Below are 22,762 nucleotides of genomic sequence, written 5' to 3' on the forward strand. Positions count from 1 at the left end.
TTAAGCCACTCTAAAAGAGTGTCATTTGGTGGCTATTAATAGAAATCTTAGATATTTAGTAGCTAGGAGCTTGCGAAAATCTTAGATATTTGGTAGCTAGGAGCTTGCGAAAATCTTGTTTTTAGAGGTATTTTCAAAAAGGATTTGTTTCTTTGACCTTATGATCCCGTTTTTCTACTTGTGATTATTGTTATGTATTGTTGTTTGTTGACTGATCACAAGTGGTAAAACTTCTTATATGTCCAACTGATCAAGTTCTCAAAAGTCCAAATCAATTTTTGAGCTCAAATTCTCTCAAATGTATCTCAGCTATCCTTCAGAACCTGGATATTCCGGACTATCCTGGATGTTCCAAATTTTGGAAGTCCTTTTGGATGCCTCAGTATCTCAACTTCTACAGAACCCAAAAGTTCCAGATTCTGTCAATTCATCTGGAAGTTTCAAGTCCATTCCGAATGACCCCTCTCGGTCTCTCCAACACGAATCAATACGGAAGTTCTGAGTACACCCGGAAGTTCCAGATTCTGGAAATTATAATTCTATCTGAGAGAGAGAGAGATCCCCCTTCATTCAAACACTTTCATCCTCTCTCTCTCTCTCTCTCTCTCACCCTCTCACCCCATTGGAGTTCTCACCGGCGATTTCAAGTTTTCACCATCAAAATCTCGAGTTCTTCACCAAGTTAACTCCTCATGTGGTCAAAATCTCCGGCCCTCTCTCCGAATCAACTCCGGGTTCTTCGATTGAACTCAAAGATATCTTTCAAAACCGACATTCCCGATCTCTCAATGTAGAGCCTTAGAGTCGATTTCCTCTGGTGGATCAGTTCCTTATCTATCATTGAGTCATGACTTATAAGGGTTTGTGATTCTGTTGGTTAAATCTCAATAATCCTTGATTTAAGCCCATACTCGAGCAACCTGGAAGTTCCAGGTTGGACCCAGAAGTTCTGGGTTGTCCAGATTTTGAACCTAAGTCATGCCTTTAGCTCCAGTTCTTGTCCAATCAATTCCATATCTCAAACATATCATTCATATCTATAACAGGGTTGTTTGAGATGGCTGGAAGTGACAGGGTTTTGCAAACTTTTAAAAGAAGGGTTAAATCCAAGCATGATCCTAGAAATCAAGGGGGGGATGATGGTGATGATGATGATCAAAGTGGGAGGTGGTTGTGGTCAGCGGTTCGTGTCTCCGATTGGACGTGTCAAGCAAGGAGTCTGCAAGGTCATTCAAAAGCAACCAGAATCACGCTCGGGCGGCATTCGCATCAATGAGCCTGCTCAAATGGTTAATGTGCCCCGTGGTGGTGCTCTACGACAAAGGAGGGGAAAGAAAGCTATTGGCCGCAGTAGTATAATAGAAAAGGAGGTAACCACTGAGTCCAATAATGAAGATGAAGAGATGGAAGAGGCTATGGGGCAACAAGAAGAGAGGATTGTTTTGCCACCTTTGAAGCTTTGTAAACCTTACAATGCAGCTATGAGTTCAAGTGGGAAGGGCAGAAGGGTGATAAATTACATGGACAAGTTTGGTAAATGCAAGAAGGAAAGATCCATTCTTGTATGAGAAGAATGTATTGAATTCTTGATTTTGTAGTGACTTTCAATCCGACTTGTATGAAACCATGATCCTTCCAAAGAAGAAGCATGTCACTCCCATGCAATGGATAGACTGGCAGTATATGGCCAAGAAGAATGATCTAACCTTCAATGAGGTCATAGCTGCTTGTGAGCACAAGAAAGTCAAGAAAATCATGGCTTTGAAGTATGATTGGAGTGTTGAAGTGATTGCTCAATTCTATGATACACTTCATTATGATCATGAAGCCAACCAAACTATGCATTGGATGATTGAAGGTGAAAGGTAAAAAATCAAGTGTAGTGCTTTTGGTCGTTTGTTTGGGTTTGACGTTCGTGACACTAACAAGTCCAAGATTCACAATGAGCAGCGTCTTTCCACCAACGAAATAGACTTTATGTATGATGACAATCTTGGTGAAGTGGTATATGGAACAACCAAGGGCATGCGGCCATTCTATAAGTATCTTAATCTTTTGTTTCATGCCACTCTAGCTCTCAAAAGTGGTGATGTCACTGGTGTTCAATCCATCACAAGAAACTTGCTTGCTGAGATGGCGAATGAAGGTGAGCCCTTTAGTGTGGTTGACTTCATTTGGGAAGAGATTCACACCACATCTCACACCCCAATCAAGAGTTGTGCTTATGATTCTTATATCATGTTCATGATTGAAAAAGTGACAAAGAAGGAATTCTTCAAGGAAGTCAAGCATGAGCCATTGATGATTAGATTGATGAGCACCAAATCAACCTCTATGTCATCTTCTCGAGCAGCACCTCGGAGGGGTCCTTCTCCTCTTACACGTCAGTTTTCGTCTTCTTCATCGCCTATCAGTGCTATGCTTAAGGCTATCTTTGGTGTGTGCAAAAGCAATGCCATGAAGATTCGAGAGTACAAGGCAAGCACCAATGCCAAGTTGAAGAAGATTGAAATGCGGCAAAAGGACATTCGTCGCCACTTGGGCATTGAGCCTCCATGTTCACCAGTCATATCTGAGGAGGAGAGCAAGCCCGAGGTGTTTGAGGACCCATGGGCTTGGTATGATCTTGCCCAAGTTGCTGCAGAGGGTGTCGGACCTTCGCATGAAGCTGCCTAATCATCCGAAGAAGATGAAGAAGAAGGAGGAAATGACAGAGAAGAGGAAAACTGTGGGGAACCGTCCAGGTAATATTCCAATTAGTCACATCATTTGTGGAATAAGGAGGAAATGACAGAGAAGAGGAAAATTGTGGCGAACCGTCCAGGTAATATTCCAATTAGTCACATCATTTGTGGAATCACGACTCTCATGACTAAACGGAATATCACCCCGGTAGTCCCGGCATGTGTTTTCTTCCAGGATCGGAACACACACCTTTACAACAAGCACATCATCACGAGATATAATAAAGAGTGAGTAATTAAAAATAAGTTACAAGTCTTTAGGTAATTCAAGCTTTACAACAAAATACATGATTCAAACATATGTAGAGTAATTACACAGCGGAAAGTACACAACTACAAAAGATGGGTAGCGCCGGTTGCCCTAAGATACCACCCCAAAATATCCACATATGAGTAGTAGGCATTACTCCTGCCTGTCGCCAACAACGGTGGGTGTAAAGTAGCCAAATACAAATTCTTCCTCACCTGAAAAGCAAAATAAGCACGTGAGTACGAAGGTACTCGCAAGACTTAATACATAGTGGGCACTTATAAATAGCCCGACTCCAAGGAGAATGCATTTTTGGGTAAAGTAGCAAGGACTCAGCCACAAAGGGTTAAATGACATTTACCATGCGAAAGCGATTTGGACTCAAGTGTAAGCACCTACACCTAACTTAACATCCTTGTACCACGAGATCATCAACATAACATAGTTGTATTTTAACCGTAGCAACTCATCATCAGCATCACCATCCACTAACCATCATACCACAATAACATCTCAATACTGAATCTCTACGATTGATGTGGATGGACAATAGCTTGCTCATGATCGAGAGCGCCGCAATTCGAATTGATCTTACACCCTACAGGGGTACCTTTTTACCCACACGATATGAGGACCATTCGGCTTGTTCCACCCGCTAAAGTGCACAGAAGGGGGTACTCATGACAACCTTTCCCAATTGAGCCTCGACCGTTTCAACATGCACTGGTAGGTGCAGAGGTCCACTAGAGCTACTCACGGAGAACCCCAGTTACGTCTAAAGGTGTGGAGGTAACTAGAACTACTCTCCGAACAAACTAGATACCTCTACAAGCCTATTATGCTCACACCACCTTTACGATGTTACCTCTACAAGCCTATTATACCTACGACACCATACGCCCACAAGCCAAAAGATCACAGCTGCAAAAGGTATTCAGCTTATCTACCATTATATTGGCATGTGGTTACTACAGAAAGTGCAAAAGCCAACAGCAACAACGGATGGTGCTTAATCGACTCAAGCGGGCCTAAAGCATCCAAGACTCCCTTCTCGGGCCATCCCTATCGTCCTCTCAAATCTCGTCTCATCCTCACTAACTCATACATCCCATCACCATCTTTGTGCAATAGAAGTAAGCCCTAAGCTCGCGAACGATGACCGAACCATCACTCGACTTCTACCGATGACCTAAGCCTTGCTAAGCATAACATGTTCATTTTAGGTTAGACTATTCAAAGCTATACCCAGGGCTACAAAGGATCAAGAGATAACAATACTAAGGAAAGGCAATGCAACAAATAGGATCTACTCCAAAAAATGATGTATGACTTATTGACAATGCAACATACATAAAGCATAATTTATCACTTGACACAATATAGGATCCAAAATAATGGGATGAAAATACTTAGATGTTTACCTTGTGGTTCAGCTTGATCACAAACAGCAAAAGAAGCAACCTCAGGATCTCCCTCGATCATGCCCACGTTAATTCTGGTCCTTTGTTCACTAAAGAGAACGCGTGCAATGATGAGTATGAGAGAGATGTGATGATATTTGCTACATGATGTATAAAAGTAAATAATGCATCACAAGATCAAGCTAAGAGCATACGACATACAAAGGAACAAAGTAGACTTGCGAACTAAACTACGTTGGAAGTTGATAGAAGTCCTTATAGTCCGGGTCAGACTGGAGTATCTAGGTTCAGACCCTCCGGGTGAGGCCGGACCTTCCAGGTCAACCTCCGGTTTGGGTTCTCAGTTAACTCCTAACTCAAAGTAGTCCGGACTATCCGGGCTAGGTCGAATACTCCGGGTTAGCCGGAATGTCCGGGTTTTACTCCGAGAGAGGCTCTCAGTTAATTTTAAACAAAATTACTCAGAGTCTCCGGGTGGACCCAGATACTTCGGATGGTGGCAGACCAGATTCTTGCGGTGATTCTCGTGGGCAATTCAATTGTGCATGTTAATCCATTCCACCTAAACATGTATAAGGACTAGTACAAGGGTTCTAAACTCAAAACACACCCTAAACTCTAATGATTTTTTGAACACAAATCAACGAGGTTCTCACTGGGCTACCCAGACTATCCATGTTCTACCAAGAGTGTCCGGGTTCCTGCAAAACATGATTTCACGGTGATTCATCGATCGATTCAACTTGCATGTTGAAATACACACTACCAAACAAGAAATGGCACTAATGCCTTAGTTCTAGACCTACCATACTCACTCTAGCAACACGACTTACTAACTTCACCTCATTCAACATCCTTTTAGCTCTAACGCCTCAAGAACTTGACATTGCTCCTCCATTCATCATTCGCACCTGCGAAACACGAATCCTACCCAACCAAACCCGCATTCTTACTAAAGGAAACCCTAAGGACTTACCCAAGTCCTCGTTGGGGGATGGTGACCTTCGGTTGGAGAAGAAATCCACGGGGGAAGCTTGGAGAGGAGATGAACAATGGGCTGAAATTTTTAGAGAACAAGGTGGTGAGAAAATTGATTGCAAAACCTTCAAACTTTCATGCATGTGAGAATGAAACAGATGGATGTGAAGCTAGAGAGGTGGGGATTTTAGGGGTATAACATGCACACCTTGATTTCTTGTTCTTGAGTGGGATTTTTGAGGAGAAAGAGTGAGAGTGTGAGCTTGACAGAGGGAGGGAGAGCAGTTGTCTTTCTCCTTGGCTGGTTGAGAGAGTGAGAGTGAGAGGCGTGGGGAGAGAAGGGAGAGGTGGGGGCTGCAACTGAGAGAGAGAGGGAGGGGATGTGGGCTAGCTCTGCAACTGAGAGAGAGAGGGAGGGGATGTGGGCTAGCTCAAGTGGGCCTCAAGAGCAACAGAGACAAGTAGTGTTCAGCTTAATATCATTTCTTTCTCTCCCCAATCTATTAGCCTAAAAGAGAGCTTACCATATATCTTAGGATTCAAAAATCTTTAATTCAATTATCTTTCATAAGCCTTAATTATGTTGTCATCAATCACCAAAAAGGGCAAGATTGAAAGTGCATCTATACCCCCTACGTGGGTTTTGGATAATTTATGACAAACAATTAAGGGACTAATGAGTTTAATGAGATTATGAACAAGTATTAGTCTCATTGAAGAAGTTAAAAGATGTTGGTGTCCCTCGAAAAGAAAGAGAAGCAACACATGGCTACTTAATAGATTTAAATTATTATTTTTAATTGAGTATAGGTATGTCTTCTATCAAGAGGGATGCGTATAAATTGACTTGAAGATATCTCAGTTCTCAAAGTATCTATTTAGCCTAAAGATCAGAGACACAAAACTCACCACGAACACTGAAAAACTCTAGTGTGCTAACTATACCCGGATGTTCCAGGCTAATCCAAAAGTTCTGGATAATCGGACCCTCTGGATTTTCTCTGAAATAGGGTTCTCATGTGAAAGTTCTTTTTGGACTCGGAAGTTCCAGATGGGGTCTGGAACCTCCTGATAGTGGACATGATATCCAGAAGCTCCGGATTGTTTCCGATTTGGGGTCTTCGGGTTGAACTAAGTTTTGGACCTGGAAGTTCCGGGTAAATCCGAAACCTTCGGATTCTGTTAAATCGTCGAGGCTCTAAGTGAAGCTAACACATGGCAATCCGGAAGTTCCAAACAAATCCGAATATTCCGGATTGAGCCAGAATTCACTGCAACGGCTAGTTTAGGGGGATTATGTATAAATACTCCCTCACCTCCTCTCATGGTCTACTGACCTAACCCATGACAAACCCAATGAAGACACCTCTAGAGCTCTCCCTACTCCCTTTGGCTTCAAGTTTTGCTAGTTTTTAAAAGTTGGGTGAGGGATTTGAGATTGAGTTCTAGTGAGCATCATTCCCATCTTTGACCACTTAAAGTCATCATCAAGCCACAGCGACATCACGTTTGTTACTCTTGGAGGTTCATCCTCCAAGACGGCTAGACGTCACCCGCTGAGCACCCAAGTTGTGAAGTGCCGTGGGAAGTTTGTGAAGGCCCCTCCTCAACTCCAAAAGGGAAGAGGATACTTGAGTAAACCCGAGCTCGATCTTTGTGGTCGCTTGGTGAGGTAAAAGGTTGAAAGAGATCTAACTCTTTGTGAGCTCCTCAATGGAGATGTAGGATCCTTGAATCCAAACTTTGGAAAACAAATCACTTGTCTCCTTGCTTACTTTATTGTGTTATTATGTTCATTCTTGTTCTAGTTGACTTTTGGGTGATTTGCCCCGATCTACGTGGTTGTGTGATTGTGACTACAGGTGACTTGTGGAAAGGACTTACTACATCTCTTGTGACATGCGGTACCATCTAGAATCAACTATGAGTGCCTAGGCATTATTGGATTTCGATTTCATACTCTGCATCCGGAAAGTCCGAGTTGAGCTCAAAACTTGCGGTACTCGAAAGTTCCAGATTTAACCCGAAGGTTCCGGATTCTGTTTAATCCACTGCAAAGTGTTAAGTTTTCAGGAGCACCTATTCACCCCCCCTCTAGGTGATATCTCAATCCTTCATACATCAGGTTCAGTCAGTTTCAATAGGCATACCTCTCATGTTAGCGTCCCCTGTTCAGTAGGAGCAAGCTCAAGACACACTACAGCTGGGTACACACTATTCTGTTGCAGGTTTAGACAATAAGTCTTTCCTCCTAGACCCCCTAAAAAAAGGTAGAGCACAACCCTCCACACCTACTAGAAAGAAATCCGCCACTCCCATTGTGGATAAAGAGCTTAGGCATTGCCCTAGGCAAAATACTGACAGAGCGAAGCAGACAGTGTAGCTAGAAGATACACCTTGCAAAAGGTGCCAGCAAATGCAACAAGTCCCAGTAGTAGTAGCATCTGTGCAGGGTTCCATGACATAAGGCCAGGCTCTGTCAGACAAGAATGAAGCTCTTACACTGGATGCTCTTGCTACAGCTGAAGCTATACCAGGTCCAATCCCACTAACTGTGATGGAGAAGTGGGAGATTGAACAATGCAATGTTCCTCATGGAGAGGTTATAGATGAAGTCCTACTCAGGGACACCAAGAGCAATTTTTCCAATGAATCGGAAAATTAAGCAAAGTCTGGGGGCGGTGATTTCTTTTGGTTGGTTTTCTACTTGGCTTCCTTAGCTGTGAACTTATTTTGGTTAATGAGTTTGTTTTATTTAGCATATGGTATGGTCAGTGTGAATCACTATATTTCACATTACTAATTTTGTGGCTGCAACAGATCTTCTGATACTAAATTAATAGCTACTTGTGTTTATCTGCTTGATGTTTGGTTGCCTAAACTTCAAACCTAGACCTTAATCCAGGTTCAATCATGGTTCCTTTTCCAATAATGTTGTGATACTTGTATGATTTTTGTTGGATGTTGATGTCGCCATTGTTTCTCACTTCTACATATTGCTTGATGCTGATGTCACTCTTTGGTATACCTACTCTGTCATCTCCTGGGTCTAGGACCAGAATTGGATGCATGTGTTTCCTATTATGCATACTGGCTATGCTGAGATTCATTCAACAATCAATACTATTTACCAATACAAACAATAGGGACTGGGATGTCATGTGTTGGAATGTGCATGGAATAAATGCAGATGGTAAATGGAAATTAGTTAGAGAGAAGATTGAAGAATCTGCACGTTCCATTTTTTGTTTGTAGGAGACAAAAAGGGAACACTTTGATGCCAAATACATAAAGAATTTTGCTCCACATCATCTTGATAAATATGATTATATCCCATCTAGTGGTGCTTCTGGTGGCATATTAGTCATGTGGAATAGCTCGCTTTTCACTACGGTAACAATTGACAAATAAGATTTTGCTATCTCAATACAATTTACATCAACTCATAACATGGATACATGGAGACTAGTTACAGTAGATGGCCCATGTCAAGACCCGGCTAGAACTATCTTTGTCAATTGGCTAAGAGGACAACAAATACCACCTGATGAAAATTGGCTCATCATTGGAGACTTTAATTTTTACAAATCATTAGAAGATAGAAATAAGTCGGGTGGTAATCTACATGACACTTTCATCTTCAATGATGTGATCGGTCATCTTGGCCTGGTGGAACTACCTCTCAAAGGAAGAGCATTCACTTGGAGTAGTATGCAGGAAGATCCTCTGTTTGAACAACTTGATTGGTTTTTCACTTTGCTGAATTGGACAACTTCCTTCCCAGATACAATGGTCCTCCTTTTGACAAAGATAGTCTCAGATCATATTCCTTGCAAGGTGGCAATTGGAACAAAAATACCGAAGTAAAAAAACTTCAGATTTGAGAATTTTTTAATTGAACAACCAGGCTTCTATGAAGTGGTGGCAAACACCTGGCAAACTGTAGTCTTAAATCCAAAAAACTGCAGGTTATGTGGCTGCAAAGTTCAAACACTTGAGAAGTCAGCTCAAAATCTGGAGTAAAAAGCTATCAAAGTTTAATTTGCTTATTGAAAATTGTAACAAAGCCATCCTCTTCTTTGACACTCTAGAAGAGCTCAGAGCACTATTCTGACAGAATGGAACTTCAGGATCATTATGAAGAGGCACCTACTCACTCTATTCCATCATAAGTTATTATATTGGAATAAAAGGTGCACATTAAACAGGGTTCAATTTGGTGATGAGAAGTCTAAATTTTTTCATGCTATGGCAACAAAGACATAGAAAAAACAAGATTTCGCAACTTACAGATACTGTTAGAAGGGTGGTAACTGAACATGTAGAAAAAGCTGCTCTAATCTGGAATTCTTTTAGAAACAGAATGGGTGTCTCTACTTCCCCACAAATGCAGTTTGATCTTCAATCCATCATTTCTATAGATATTGATTTCAGCAGCCTAATTGAACCCTTCACAAAGGAAGAGATTGATAAAATCATCAAAATCATGCCACTTGACAAAGCCCACAATCAAAGAAGATTTTTATAAGTTATGTGAGGATTTTTTAAAAAAATTTGGAGGTCAATCTGGAATGTATCAATAATTTATACATTACTCTTGTCCCAAAAAAGAATTCTCCAGAAACAATGAATGACTTCAGGCTAATTTCTTTATTGAATAGTAATCTCAAGCTACTAACTAAAATTCCAGCTGAAAGATTGCAAAGTATCATCTTAAACATCATCCATCAAAACTAGTATGGCTTCATTAAGTCAAGAACAATACAAGACTACTTAGCATGGTCTTTTGAGTACATCCATCAATGTCATCAATCAAAAATAGAAATTATCATTCTAAAGCTTGATTTTGAGAAATCCTTTGATACAGTGGAGCATGAAACCATCCTCACCATAATGCAGCACATGGGTTTTCCACATTTATGGCTTCAATGGGTCAAGAAAATTTTGGGGATGAGAACTTCTTCTGTCTTACTTAATGGGGTACCAGCAAAAAGTGCAAATGCAAAAGAGGAGTAAGATAGGGGGACCCCTCTCTCCTTTGCTTTTTGTCTTGGTAGCTGAATTATTGCAATATATCATCAACAAGTCCTACCACCAAAACTTGTTCAAAGCTCCAATTCTGCAAAGTGCAGACATTGATTTTCCAATAATTCAGTATGCAGATGACACTCTGATGATCATGCAAGATGATGCTACTCAATTAGTCTGCTTGAAGGCTCTTCTGCAAACTTTTGCGACATCCACAAGGCTCAAAGTAAATTATAACAAGCTCATGATGGTCCCAATAATTGTCTCACAGGAAAAGATGGATATTCTGGCACAAATATTTAGTTGTCAAATAGGCAAGCTACCCTTTACATATCTTGGAATACCTTTAGGAACGATGAAGCCAAGAGTGCAAGATTTAACATCAATCATGAACATGGTGGAAAGGAGATTAGTAGCCACATCCTCCCTACTATCCTACACTGGCAGGCTACAACTAGTAAATTCAGTCATGTCTTCCTTGCCTACATACGCTATGAGTACTTTGAAGCTGCTGCCTCCGGTCATTGAAAACATAGACAGAGCAAGAAAGTAATGTCTATGGAGAGGAAAAGATATCAACAAGAAAGATGGAAACTTGGCAGCCTGGCATAAAGTTTGCAGGCCAAAGAATAAAGGTGGCCTTGGTGTTGTTAACCTCAAACTACAGAATGATGCTCTTTTGTTGAAACATCTACACAAGTTTTACACCAAGAGAGACCTGCCATGGGTGAAACTTATATGGACAACATATTACAAAAATAAGGTACCCCATGGATCAAGACAAGTTGGATCTTTTTGGTGGAAGGATATTCTTAAACTCAATGTGCTCTTTCGAGGTATAGCTAGATGTATTGTTGGAAGAGGTGACACAGTTTTATTTCAGGAGGACCTTTGGGTTGACAGTATTATTACAATTAAATATCCAAGTCTTTTTTATTATGTCAAAAACCCAAGAGTATCAGTCAGAGACGTGATAAACACTCAAGACCTTCCATCATATTTTAACCTCCCACTTCCGCAGCAGGCATATGAGGAGTACCTAGCACTGCAAGAAGAAATTTTATCTCTGCATCTAGAACAGGAATAAAATGATGATTGGGTTTTTATTTGGGGATCCAATTATTATACATCCCAAAAGCTCTACAAGTTAGCCTTTGCTAATCATCAGGTGCCTGCACCTATAATCTGGATTTGGAAATCCAAATGTATGCCTCAGTTAAAAAATTTCATATGGCTTATGCAAATGGAAAGGCTGAATACAAAGGACCAGTTGAGAAGAAGGAATCATCCCCAATTCCAACAACCAGCAAGCTCTTCCTATGTTATGTGCAGATGCAATGTGGCCAAAACTAGAGATCACTTATTCTTTGAGTGCCCTTTCAGTCTGAGATGCTGGCAGAAGGTGCACGTTCAATGGCAAAATGCTTATAGCATATCTGAAAACATAACCAATGCAAAGAGGAACTTCGATCATCCTTTCTTTATGGAAATATTCATCATTGCAGCATGGAAAATATGGAAGCTTCAAAATAGAAAAAAATTTGAAGGCCAACTTCCCACACTGCATCTTTGGGTCTTAAGATTCAAGGAACAAGTTCTCCTGTACTTTCATAGAATACCGGAGAACCTCAAGCAAAGCATAGCCCAATGGCTAAATCAGATTGTTTAGTATCCCTTTCTGTTTGGCATTTCTTCGTCTATTTCCTCTTTTTCTCTATATATTTAACCTTTTTTTATAAAATGTATAAATGCACTTTGCGGAACTCCGCCACAGTTTTTTTTCTTCAAAATGCTACATGTTAGACGTATCTAAATTTTTGCAACATTAGGTAGATAATTAGGTGGAGGAGAGAGAATGAAAAAAAGCCCAAATTGTATTTTGCATACACTACTATGGAGACAAAGGGGAGAGCAGCAAATATAGCTTGAATCGGTATGTTATAAATAAACATTGAGATAACTTGATAGGATGAATGAACATCCTTATATATGTACAGCATACAAATTAATACAAATACAAGTATGACAACATAATCAGACATCCTTGTATATGTACAGCATACAAATTAATACAAATACAAGTATGAGAACATAATCAGAAATAATACAATTCGACACACAAGGCGAAGCTGGTGCACCAGGATCGATACAGCTGTTCACTTGAAATGAACAAAAAGAAATGATCACATATCGACTCCACACACACAGCTGTTCACTTGAACTGCAAATTGCTTGCAAATGTCAAGCCGAACCTCCAGCCACGTGGCACCACATTCGTGAATATGAGAGTTTGTCCATCTGTTATGGTCACCCTGAATGAGAGCATTTGTCCTGTGAGATATGACAGAGAGTGCCAGTTCGCGCCCCAGTTGCGCGTCATGGGCATCCAATCCGCCGAACTGGAGCCCTTGACGTCCATCGATTTGATCGAGCCAGCGGCTGCAACATTGGTCACCAGCACAAGATTGAAGTAGTCAAACCCGTTGATCGTGAACCTCACTCCACCTCGCCGCACGCATGGAACTCTGCATAATGATAAGACGTTTCGATTTAATTAACCTGCTGCCGGCGATTATCTCTTAGGAGACTAACAAAGCGCGAGCTAATTAAGCTGCGTACCTTTGGTAGATGACGGGGATGATTCCTGCACGGTAGATGCCGATCTTCTCCCATGTCGGCTGCGCCATGTCGAAGTGTGGCCGCGGCGGGTTGCACCAGCCGCCGTTGTCGCTGGGGAGGTCCCAGTTGGGCGGGCAGAAGTTGGTGGCCGTGATGGTCACCGCTACGCCGGGTTTGCACCACCTCGGGTCCGCCCTCTTGCGGTCACACGCGATCTTGTAGCACTGCCCGCAGGACGCGCCGTCGTTGAACAGCGCAGTGCTCAACGCCGCCGTGCTCGTGCCGTACCCTTGCGAGTACAGGTTCCCGTACCCGCACGCGCCACCTGCAATACGCGCACATCGCATCATATAGCTATCTAACAGTCTCCCCACCACGTGCAACTGCATCACGGCTTGTGTAAGCTACTTGCCCATGGTGCCGGAGGCGTCAGCTCCGCCGTAGAACGTGGCATGCGCCTTCAGCCATCCGGTCGGCGCCGGAGTAGGAGCCGGCCCGTCGGTGGCGCCGGCCAACGCCCAGCCGAGTGCGAGCAACACTGCTGCGAAAACCCGAGCTGGAGCCATACCGATCATCGTCGGTCTGTAGACGTAGGCCATTGTAATTGCACAACGTGACGAAAGCCCTCTACAAATTGCTCTGAAAGTTTGAGCTGCAAAATGCGCACTGTGTACTTGTATTTATATATGGGTTTGCTCTAAAAGTCTGATTCTCTGGTGATTGTGTGGTGATGCATGATTGGGTGCATATATATATAGCCTTAGCCTTGCGATCAGTCGGCGGCGAAGGATTAATTGAACAACAGGCATGCATCTGATGAGGCCGCTAGCTGAAGGAAGGGGGCACATGTGCATGGCCGTCAGCTGCACCATGCATGGCTTACGGGGCAATCCAAAGAGATGGGTGTACGTAGCCGCACACACATATGGTCGCTGTACTTTTCGTCGATCTTTGCTTTACTTTTGCTCTTTCTTTGCAGAGGATATTAATTTGCTTGACTTTCGAGGGTGAAACGCGAACGGCTGCTTTGCATTTCTGTGCACGTTCAGGGTACTCTCCGGTCCAAGAAAATGAGGATGTCGTGCGGTTTCTTCAGTCGTACGAGTGATCCTGCACCTGGACCGCAACATCGGCGTATAATGATAAGTTTGAATAGTTTCTCCGGAAACGTTGAGTTATAATTGTAGATTTTATTTATTCACAATCGACTGAGATTGTGTTTATCTCTTAGTCGATTTTTTTTATGTTGCAATGGCAGTATTTCTCCGACATGGCACTTATGTGGAGCCAATTTTGACATGTAAGGGTCCACATCACCAATTCTCGTTCCAAGTGGCAACCTACTCAGAAAACTATTAAAAGAACATTGAGGAGATATTATGTGCAGTCAGGAACCGTCACCACGTCACCAATTTTGGTGGACTTATCACTTTTTGCGTGGTATAAGAAATTCAAGTAAGTTTTAGAAGCATATGAAATCCAAAAAGATTCAGGAAACTTTCAAATGAATCAGGAAATCAACCAAAATGCACGAGCAGGCAGGCACGTGCATTGTAATACTAGGTGATTAATATGAAAACTGTTGCCTTGTGCTCCATCTAAATGGCCACGAGCTGGCATAGTCGCATGTAGGGTTGTATGGCTCGTGAGCTACTCCAGCTCGCCTTAAGATCGGCTCGACTAGAAATCAAGCCAATCTCAAGCCTACTCTTAAGCTAGCGAGCTGATATCGAGCTATTCATTTAGGCTCGTTATTTTTTTCCCAGCATTGGTACTTGGAATCCACAGCCCAAAAATCGAATCCATGGAGGAGGAGGGGAGCCAAAATTGAATCAGCGAAATAGGAGCTCGTCTAGCGTCCGGCCATAATTTTTTTACCAACATTGGTACTTGGAATCCACGGCCCAAAAATCGCTCCAATGGAGCGGGAGGGGAGCCAAAATCGAATCAGCGGAATGGGAGCTCGTCTAGCATCTGGCGTACAAAGTTAAGTCTTCCCTCTTGAAGGATCAGTGAAATTCTAAGAGAAAAGATGAATTAGGATATTTAGAATCTGTTCGTCTTTAAAAATTACACAAGATAAATCTATATTAATTTTTAACTAAATATGTTCTAGATTTCTCTAATATGTCTACTCTACCAATCAAAAGAGCTTGTAACCTATCTAGGAAGGTAAATTACAAGAAATTAAATATAGAAATGTAAATAAGATAGAAAGAGTAAACTTAGCATAAGAGATTTTTATCTCATGGTATCGATGGCATAAATATCACCCCTAGTCCACGTTAGAGCTCCACCAAGGATATACTCTCGGTTGGCACCCGGTGACGGCTATTAAGCCATCAAGTCACAAAGACAAGGTCTCAACCCCGATGAGCTACTAACCAACCAAAGCAAGGCCTCACCACAAGCCTCTCTTCTGATCCCTTAACGCCGTGATCACTTCGGAGCTTGAGCCACCAAGGCAATGGTCTCTATGTCCCCGTACACGTGTCTTGCCGCCGCTCTACACCAAGTCAGAGGGTCAACAAGTTTGTCGACGAGTCACCAAGACTCTAAGGTATCGGTGTACCAAAAGATATAAACTTGGGTCACTCCTTGATACACTTTCTAGGCAGCAATCACCTAGCAACACTTTCTCTAGGCCTAATAGCACTAATCACTCCCTAATCTATGTGCTAATTACTTTAGATGATCACTTTTAGCACTTTAGTGACTTGGATATCTTCTCATGTGTATAAGGGCTTCTCTGGACTCCAGCAGCATGCCACATCTTCAAATGACTAAGTTGAGGGGTATTTATAGCTTCAAACCCGCCAACTAGCCGTTTTCCCAACGGCTGAGAAAAGCTGTTAATAACGAATGATCCAGTGAGAACAGTGGTACTAACATCGGATCATCTAGTGAGTATAAACTCAGAAACTAGCCATTAGAACTCCACTCAATACCTCTATGAACACTGAATACTCCGATGTGCCTTCAAATCTGTCACCGGACCTTCCGGTGGGTTATCTTGAGCCATCCAAGCCTTCATAGCCTCTCTGCAAGAAATGCTCCAGTGCATTCACCTTTAGAGCAACGGACCTTTCAGTGGGTTGTTCTTCATTCTTCAACACTTGCAGTCGCCTCTGCAAGAAATGCTCTGGTGTATTCACCTTTAGAGCACCGGACCTTCCGGTGGGTTGTTCTTCATTCTTCAACACTTGCAGTCGCCTTTGGAAGAAATACTCCGATGCTATAATCCAGTGTGCACAAACTGAGCACCGGACCATCCAGTGCCTTGAAATTCGTTCCTCGACACTTGGCACCCTCTATATGTAAATTAGTCTAGTGTCAAGCCTCCGGTGTGTACAACACATACACCGGACCTTCCGGTGTGTTGAACTTCAGACTTCTGCACTTGCATTCTTCTCTGCGGGAAATACTTCGGTGTTACCCAGTGCAGATCACCGGACTATCCGGTGAGGTCCTCAGCCTTTTCCCCTTTGTTAGAAATACTCCGGTGAGTTCATGTCTTATTCATTGGACTATCCGGTGAGGTCATCAGCCTCTGTATACAATGCTCTGGTGAGTGCCAACTCCTCTGCACCGGACCTTTCGATGGTGCAAAACTTCCTAGGACTTTTTCAATTCAATCAAACTTTATCCCAGCTATGCTGGCTTCTTGATGTATTGTATCCATGAGACCTACTAACTTATATTCTTGATAAACATGTTAGTCCCATCGACTATGTTGTCATTAATCACTAAAATCATAATCATGGTTTGATAGTGTTATTTTCACTACAATCTCCCCATTTTTGATGATTGATGACAACACAACCAAATCAAGTGGCAAATAATAAATGATACCAATTGTAAGGATCATAAAAGAGCACAAGATCTTACCACATTGTTTGGATACATATTCTTACCACTTAGTCCCCCTTTATTTTGAAACTTCATTTCTCCATCGCCACTATCTCCTTTGATCAACCCATACAAGAGCTTCTTCTTCTCCTCCTTTATCAACTTCGGCATTCCTAGACATCTTGCTAGTTGCTACAATCTCCTTCATATTATTCATGTTACAATGTGTATCTTACTTTGGTCATCAAAATTCTCCCCCTTGTCAACAATCCCCCAAAAAGGCTATATGCACATATTGAACTCAAATGGAAAAACATTAGAGCACATGGGAGAGAGCTTCACAAATCATGATCCAATTTAAAAAGATATCGATTGTATTGATATCACTACAAATGAATGATATCAGTTGTAGGCTATGAAAGCACATGGATCACAATTTATAAAACTCACATAATATAGTCTAAACTCCCCTTATATGTGTGCATACATATGATGAGAAAGAAACATATGCACAACTAGACAATATGTCAAGATAGGGAGTTTAAGCTATATTATGCATGGAGGTAGCTTAAATGAATAAAAGATTTGATAATGATACCAATTAAAGTGTTTAAGCATTGCATACCTCTAGAGATATGTAGTTTTCCCCATGAGACTATAAAATATATTATTTGAAACACATATTAGTCTCAAAATCACAACCCATAGGATATACTCTCCCTAAATATGTGTATATAAGTGTTGAATGCTTGTGAGAGATATGCACTTATTTTTTATAACAATAGGGATTTATCTGATAGATTGGATCATAGCACATGAAAGATACTAATTGTAAAACTAGTGTCATGAAAGGAACCTACAACTAATGAACCATGTAGGTTGCTCATAAGAAAGAGAGAAATACAAGCAACATATCATATGAAAAAAAAACTACACTAGATATTACAATAAATTGAATTATGCATATGCAATCTTAGACAAGGCAAATAAGCTACAACAATTGAAAGATTTTACATCTAGCTCTATTACCTCTTTTCCTTTTAGATAGGGATTTGAGTATATGATAATTATGATATTTATCAATGTGCCTATCTTGTATACTTGGCTTATTTGCTTGAACTTTCACTTCAACTTGTGAGCCAAGTCTCCACATCTCTATAGTCATTTCGGGCTTCAAGTCTTCTTTGGAACCTAAACCGATTGGAGCCTCTTCATGTTGGTGATGACTTTTTTGCACACCCAATGGGTTGGTTCCACCTCTAGTCCTTTCTCCCAACTATATAGGCAACCACCTTGCTATTGTCCTTCTTCTTGAGTTTATAGTGGTTCCCCTTAGTCTTGATCTTATAGTTAGGTTTGGTGTAGAAGTTAAAGGTCTTGTTGAAGATGGTTGCCCTTATTCTTCTTCTCATTTGTCTCTTTCTTGGCTTGCTTGCATTGGAAAGACATGTGGCCTTCTTGATGTCATTTGAAGCATGTCACGGTGGATCCTTTTGCAAGCTTGTTCACCATGGTTGCATGGTTATCTTGAGGAGATTGGATATGATTCTTGCCCTTTAGTCTTGCTAAGTCCTTCTTGAGCTTCTCGACTTGTTACTTGAGCTCATCATTTTCTTACGCAATAAGGTCATTAGATGGTTTTATAAAAACATTCTCAATGCATTTATCATTGCAAAGGGGTGAACATAATATATCAATTAAATCATTGCAGGAAATAGAAGCATCTACCTTAGGTTTGAAATTAAATAGAGAGATAGATTCCTTCAAAGGGACCTTAGTTTGAGATTCAATGCACTCAAATTTAGCCTTAAGCTCATCATGCTCCTTGTTTAGCAAATTAAATTTGCTCAATAATTATTCATAATTAGAAACAAATGTAGAATGAATGTCATTAAGTGCATTGAACTTCTTAAGCTATTTTGATTGTTTCTTAAGTGTCCTTTGTTGATCATTGATCAAATGAAGGAGTTCATCATAGGAGGGAGAATCCTCATTGAATCATCATCATTTATATCGCTATCCATACCTTTGGCTATGAGGCACTTGTGTGATGACTTACGCGATGACTTGTGTGATGATGACCTTGAGGAAGAACTTCTCTTGGAGGGATGATGGTGAGGTTCTCATCACTTGAGCTTAACTCTTCATTGTCACTCACACATCTTCCTATGCTTGCGAATGCTTAAGCTCTTTCCCTTATCTCTCTCTTGTTCTTAGTCTTCTTCTTCTCTTTTTTGATATGATCAATTATTTTAACCAAGTCCTTCATATAGATTGGGTGATCAAACTTGACATTGATCTTGATATTCTTCTCCACTTGTGAGATGAGCTTGGTGACTTTGGGATCCATCTCTTCATTGCTTGAGGTGCTTTGCTCATATTCTTCATAGCTCTCTTCATCTTCATCTCCATAATCTTCATTTGAGCTTGACTCTTGCTCTTGTCTCCTCATCCTTGCCTTCATGTATTGGTATTGAGTTTGCTTGCTTGTGAGAGCAAGGTTCTTTGTGTCAGATGAGGAAGAAACTTTCACCCCATGTTCATTATCATCTCATGGACAGTGATCTTACCGAGCACTTGTCTTGGAGTCATCTTCTTGATATTATTGTTATCGTAGATGATGGAGACTATCAACTTGTATTTTAAAAAAGAAGCTTAAAGTATTCTTCTCACTACTTGATCATCTTCAATTAGTGTCAAACCTAACCCATTGATCTTATTGACAAAAATATTCAAACGTCAGTACATGTCATTAGCACTTTCATAGGGTAGTTGCTCAAGCACATGATATTTCTCATTACTCACATCATTTATGCCTTCATGTATTTCAATGAGACTAGTCTAAATATCATGTGCATTGGTGAGAGAATAAACACGATTAAATGCATCAACACATATAGATGATAAAAGGATACTCTTTTCCAATGCATCCAATTGTCGCTCCTTGTTGGTGATGCGTTACCTCATCCCTTTCTCGGTGACTCTCCAAACATCTAACCCTCGGGCTTGCAAATAATAAGTCATTAAAATTTTTCACCGAGGGAAGTTTGTGCCATCGAAAAGTGGAGCACTATGGGAATTCATTCCAACCCCAGACGTCACAACTCACTAGGCGGTGAAACCTAACCGATCAAAATAAGACTAAGGCTCAAATGTCACTTGAATTGGCGAAACCTTGTAAAAGGTGTGAAACTCTAACACAAATTGAACAGCTAGATGTGAGCCCTAGCTCTGATACTAATTGAAGGGATCGGTGACGTCCTAAGAAGGGAGTGAATTAGGACACTTAAAGCTATTTCGGCTCCAAAAAATTATACAAGATAAACTTATATCAGTTTCTATCTAAATGTACTCTATGTTTATCTAGTGTGTCTACTCTACCAATCAAAAGAGCTTGTAACATATCTAGGAAAGTAAATTGCACGAAAGTAAATGCAGAAATGTAAATAAGGTAAAGAGAGCAAAATCGGCACAAGCGATTTTTATCTCGTGATATCGATGGCATAAATGTCACCCCTAGTCCACGTTGGAGCTCCATCAAGGATATGCTCCCAGTCGGTACCTGGTCACAGCTATTGAGCCACCAAGTCACAAAGACAAGGTCTCAACCCGGATGAGCCACCAAGCAACCAAGTCAAAGTCTCACCACAAGCCTTTCTTCTAGTCTCTTACCGTCGTGATCACTTCGGAGCTTGAGCCACCAAGGCAAGGATCTCCGCATCCCTGTACACGTATCTTGCCACCGCTCCACACCAAGTCGGAGGGTCAACAATTTTGCCAGTGAGTCACCAAGACTATAAGGTACCGACATATCAAGAGGTACAAACTTAGATCACTCCTTGATCTACTTTTTAGGCAGCAATCACCTAGAAACACTTTCTCTGAGCCTAATAGCACTAATCACTCCCTAATCTATGTGCTAATTGCCTTGGATGATTACTTTTAGCACTTTTGGCTCTAGAAGCATGCCACACCTTCAAAGGACTGAGTTGAGGGGTATTTATAGCCTCAAACCCGCCAACTAGCCATTTTCCCAATGGCTCAGAAAGCTGTTAACACCGGATGATCCAGTGAAAAAAGTGGTACAAACACCAAATGATCCGGTGAGTACAAAGTCAGAAACTAGCTGTTGGAACTCCACTCAGTGCCTTTGTGAACACCGGACACTCCGGTGTGCCTTCAAATCTATTACCGAACCTTCCGGTGGGTTATCTTGAGCCATCCGAGCCTTTGCAGCCTCTCTGCAAGAAATGCTCTGGTGCATTCACCTTCAGAGCAACAGACCTTACGGTGGGTTGTTATTCGTTCTTCAACACTTGCAGTCGCCTCTGCAAGAAATGCTCTGGTGCATTCACCTTCAGAGCATCGGACCTTCGGATGGGTTGTTCTTCATTCTTCAACACTTGCAGCTGCCTCTGCAAGAAATGCTTCGGTGCTATAATCCAATGTGCACAAATCGAGCACCGGACCATCCGGTGCCTTGAACTTTGTTCTTCAATACTTTGCACCCTCTCTGTGTAAATTAGTGCGTTGTTAAGCCTTCGGTGTGTACAACACATACACCGGACCTTCCGGTGTGTTGAACTTCAAACTTCTGCACTTGAATTTTTCTCTGCAGGAAATATTCCGGTGTTACCCAGTGCAGATCATCGGACTATTCAGTGAGGTCCTCATCCTTCTGCCCCTTTGTCAGAAATACTCCGATGAGTTCATATCCTATTCACCAGACTATCCGGTGAGACTATCAGCCTCTGTACATAATACTCCAGTGGGTGCCAACTCCTCTGCATCGGACCTTCCGGTGGCGCAAAACTTCCTGGGACTTTTCCAATTCAATCAATCTTTGTCCCGATTGTGGTGGCTTCTTGATATATTGCATCTATGAAACCTATTAACATATATTCTTGATAAACATGTTAGTCACATTGACTATGTTGTTATTTATCGTCAAGATCACAATCATAGCCTGATATGACCATTTTCGCTACACCTATGTCACCCTCTGCTGCAGCCACTGCCTCCCTACCTCCTGGCTACCTCTGCTGCCCACTCCTCTATCCGTCACCACCCTTGCTTTTCCCTCCCTCTCTCTTCATGGGATGGCTACTTCCTTCTTGCTCCTCCCCACGATCCCCCTCCTGGCCTCCTCCCTCCATAGGAGACAGATGGATTCATGGATGCGCACACATACTCAGATCCCCCACACCACAATTTAACCTTGCCTGATCTGAGTCTTAGCGCCGCACCTCCCCTCGATTGTTCGATCTAGTGGAGTGGAGTGAGTATCTACCCGGACATGGATTGACTTTGTCTTTCTATTGGTGAATGGTGAGTGTTCCTAGTTTGCTCTGTTGGATTGTTCCAAGAGTTCATTGGTTCCGGGGAGTACTTCATGTTTAGATGCTAAGATGCATTGGTAGTCAGACTGAGTTGAGGTGTGGATTTTAGTATTGTAGCAATATATTTTGTTTCTTGCATCCACATAATTTCTGATCGCACTGTAATTTTTTTTACATGTCTAGAATGGAACAATAAGAAAGACAATCTTTTGAGATTGAGTAACCAAGCATGAGGGATGGCATGGCAACAGCACCAACACAACAAGATCAACAATTGGTAGAGAACCAAGGTCAACAAGATGACGTCCAGGATGATAATGCATCTAAAGACAAGAGGAAAAAGACATCTCCATTATGGAATTTCTTTGAGGAATGTATAATTCCATCGAAGAAGGAAAGAGAAAAAATGAACACTGGGTATGCACCATGTCAGGTCCGTCTTGCGGTCGCAGACGATCTTGTAGCACTACCCGCACGACGCGCCATCGTTGAACAACGCCGTGTTCAGCGCCGTTGTGCGCGTGTTGTACCCCT

The 22,762-nt window shown here is 41.7% G+C and overlaps 1 protein-coding gene across 1 annotated transcript; it reads right to left on the bottom strand.

Moving 5' to 3' along the window:
• Positions 1–12,428: 12,428 nt before the first annotated feature.
• Positions 12,429–13,745, bottom strand: LOC133917452 (expansin-A22-like). Its single transcript, XM_062361351.1, has 2 exons — positions 13,041–13,745; positions 12,429–12,946 (listed from the first exon to the last, which is right to left on the bottom strand). The coding sequence occupies exons 1-2, from the start codon at positions 13,427–13,429 to the stop codon at positions 12,634–12,636; spliced, it is 702 nt and encodes a 233-aa protein (XP_062217335.1). The 5' UTR covers positions 13,430–13,745; the 3' UTR covers positions 12,429–12,633.
• Between the last annotated feature and the right edge of the window lie 9,017 nt (positions 13,746–22,762).

This window comes from Phragmites australis, chromosome 5 (assembly GCF_958298935.1).
Source record: "Phragmites australis chromosome 5, lpPhrAust1.1, whole genome shotgun sequence".
NCBI classification, from domain to species: Eukaryota; Viridiplantae; Streptophyta; class Magnoliopsida; order Poales; family Poaceae; genus Phragmites; species Phragmites australis.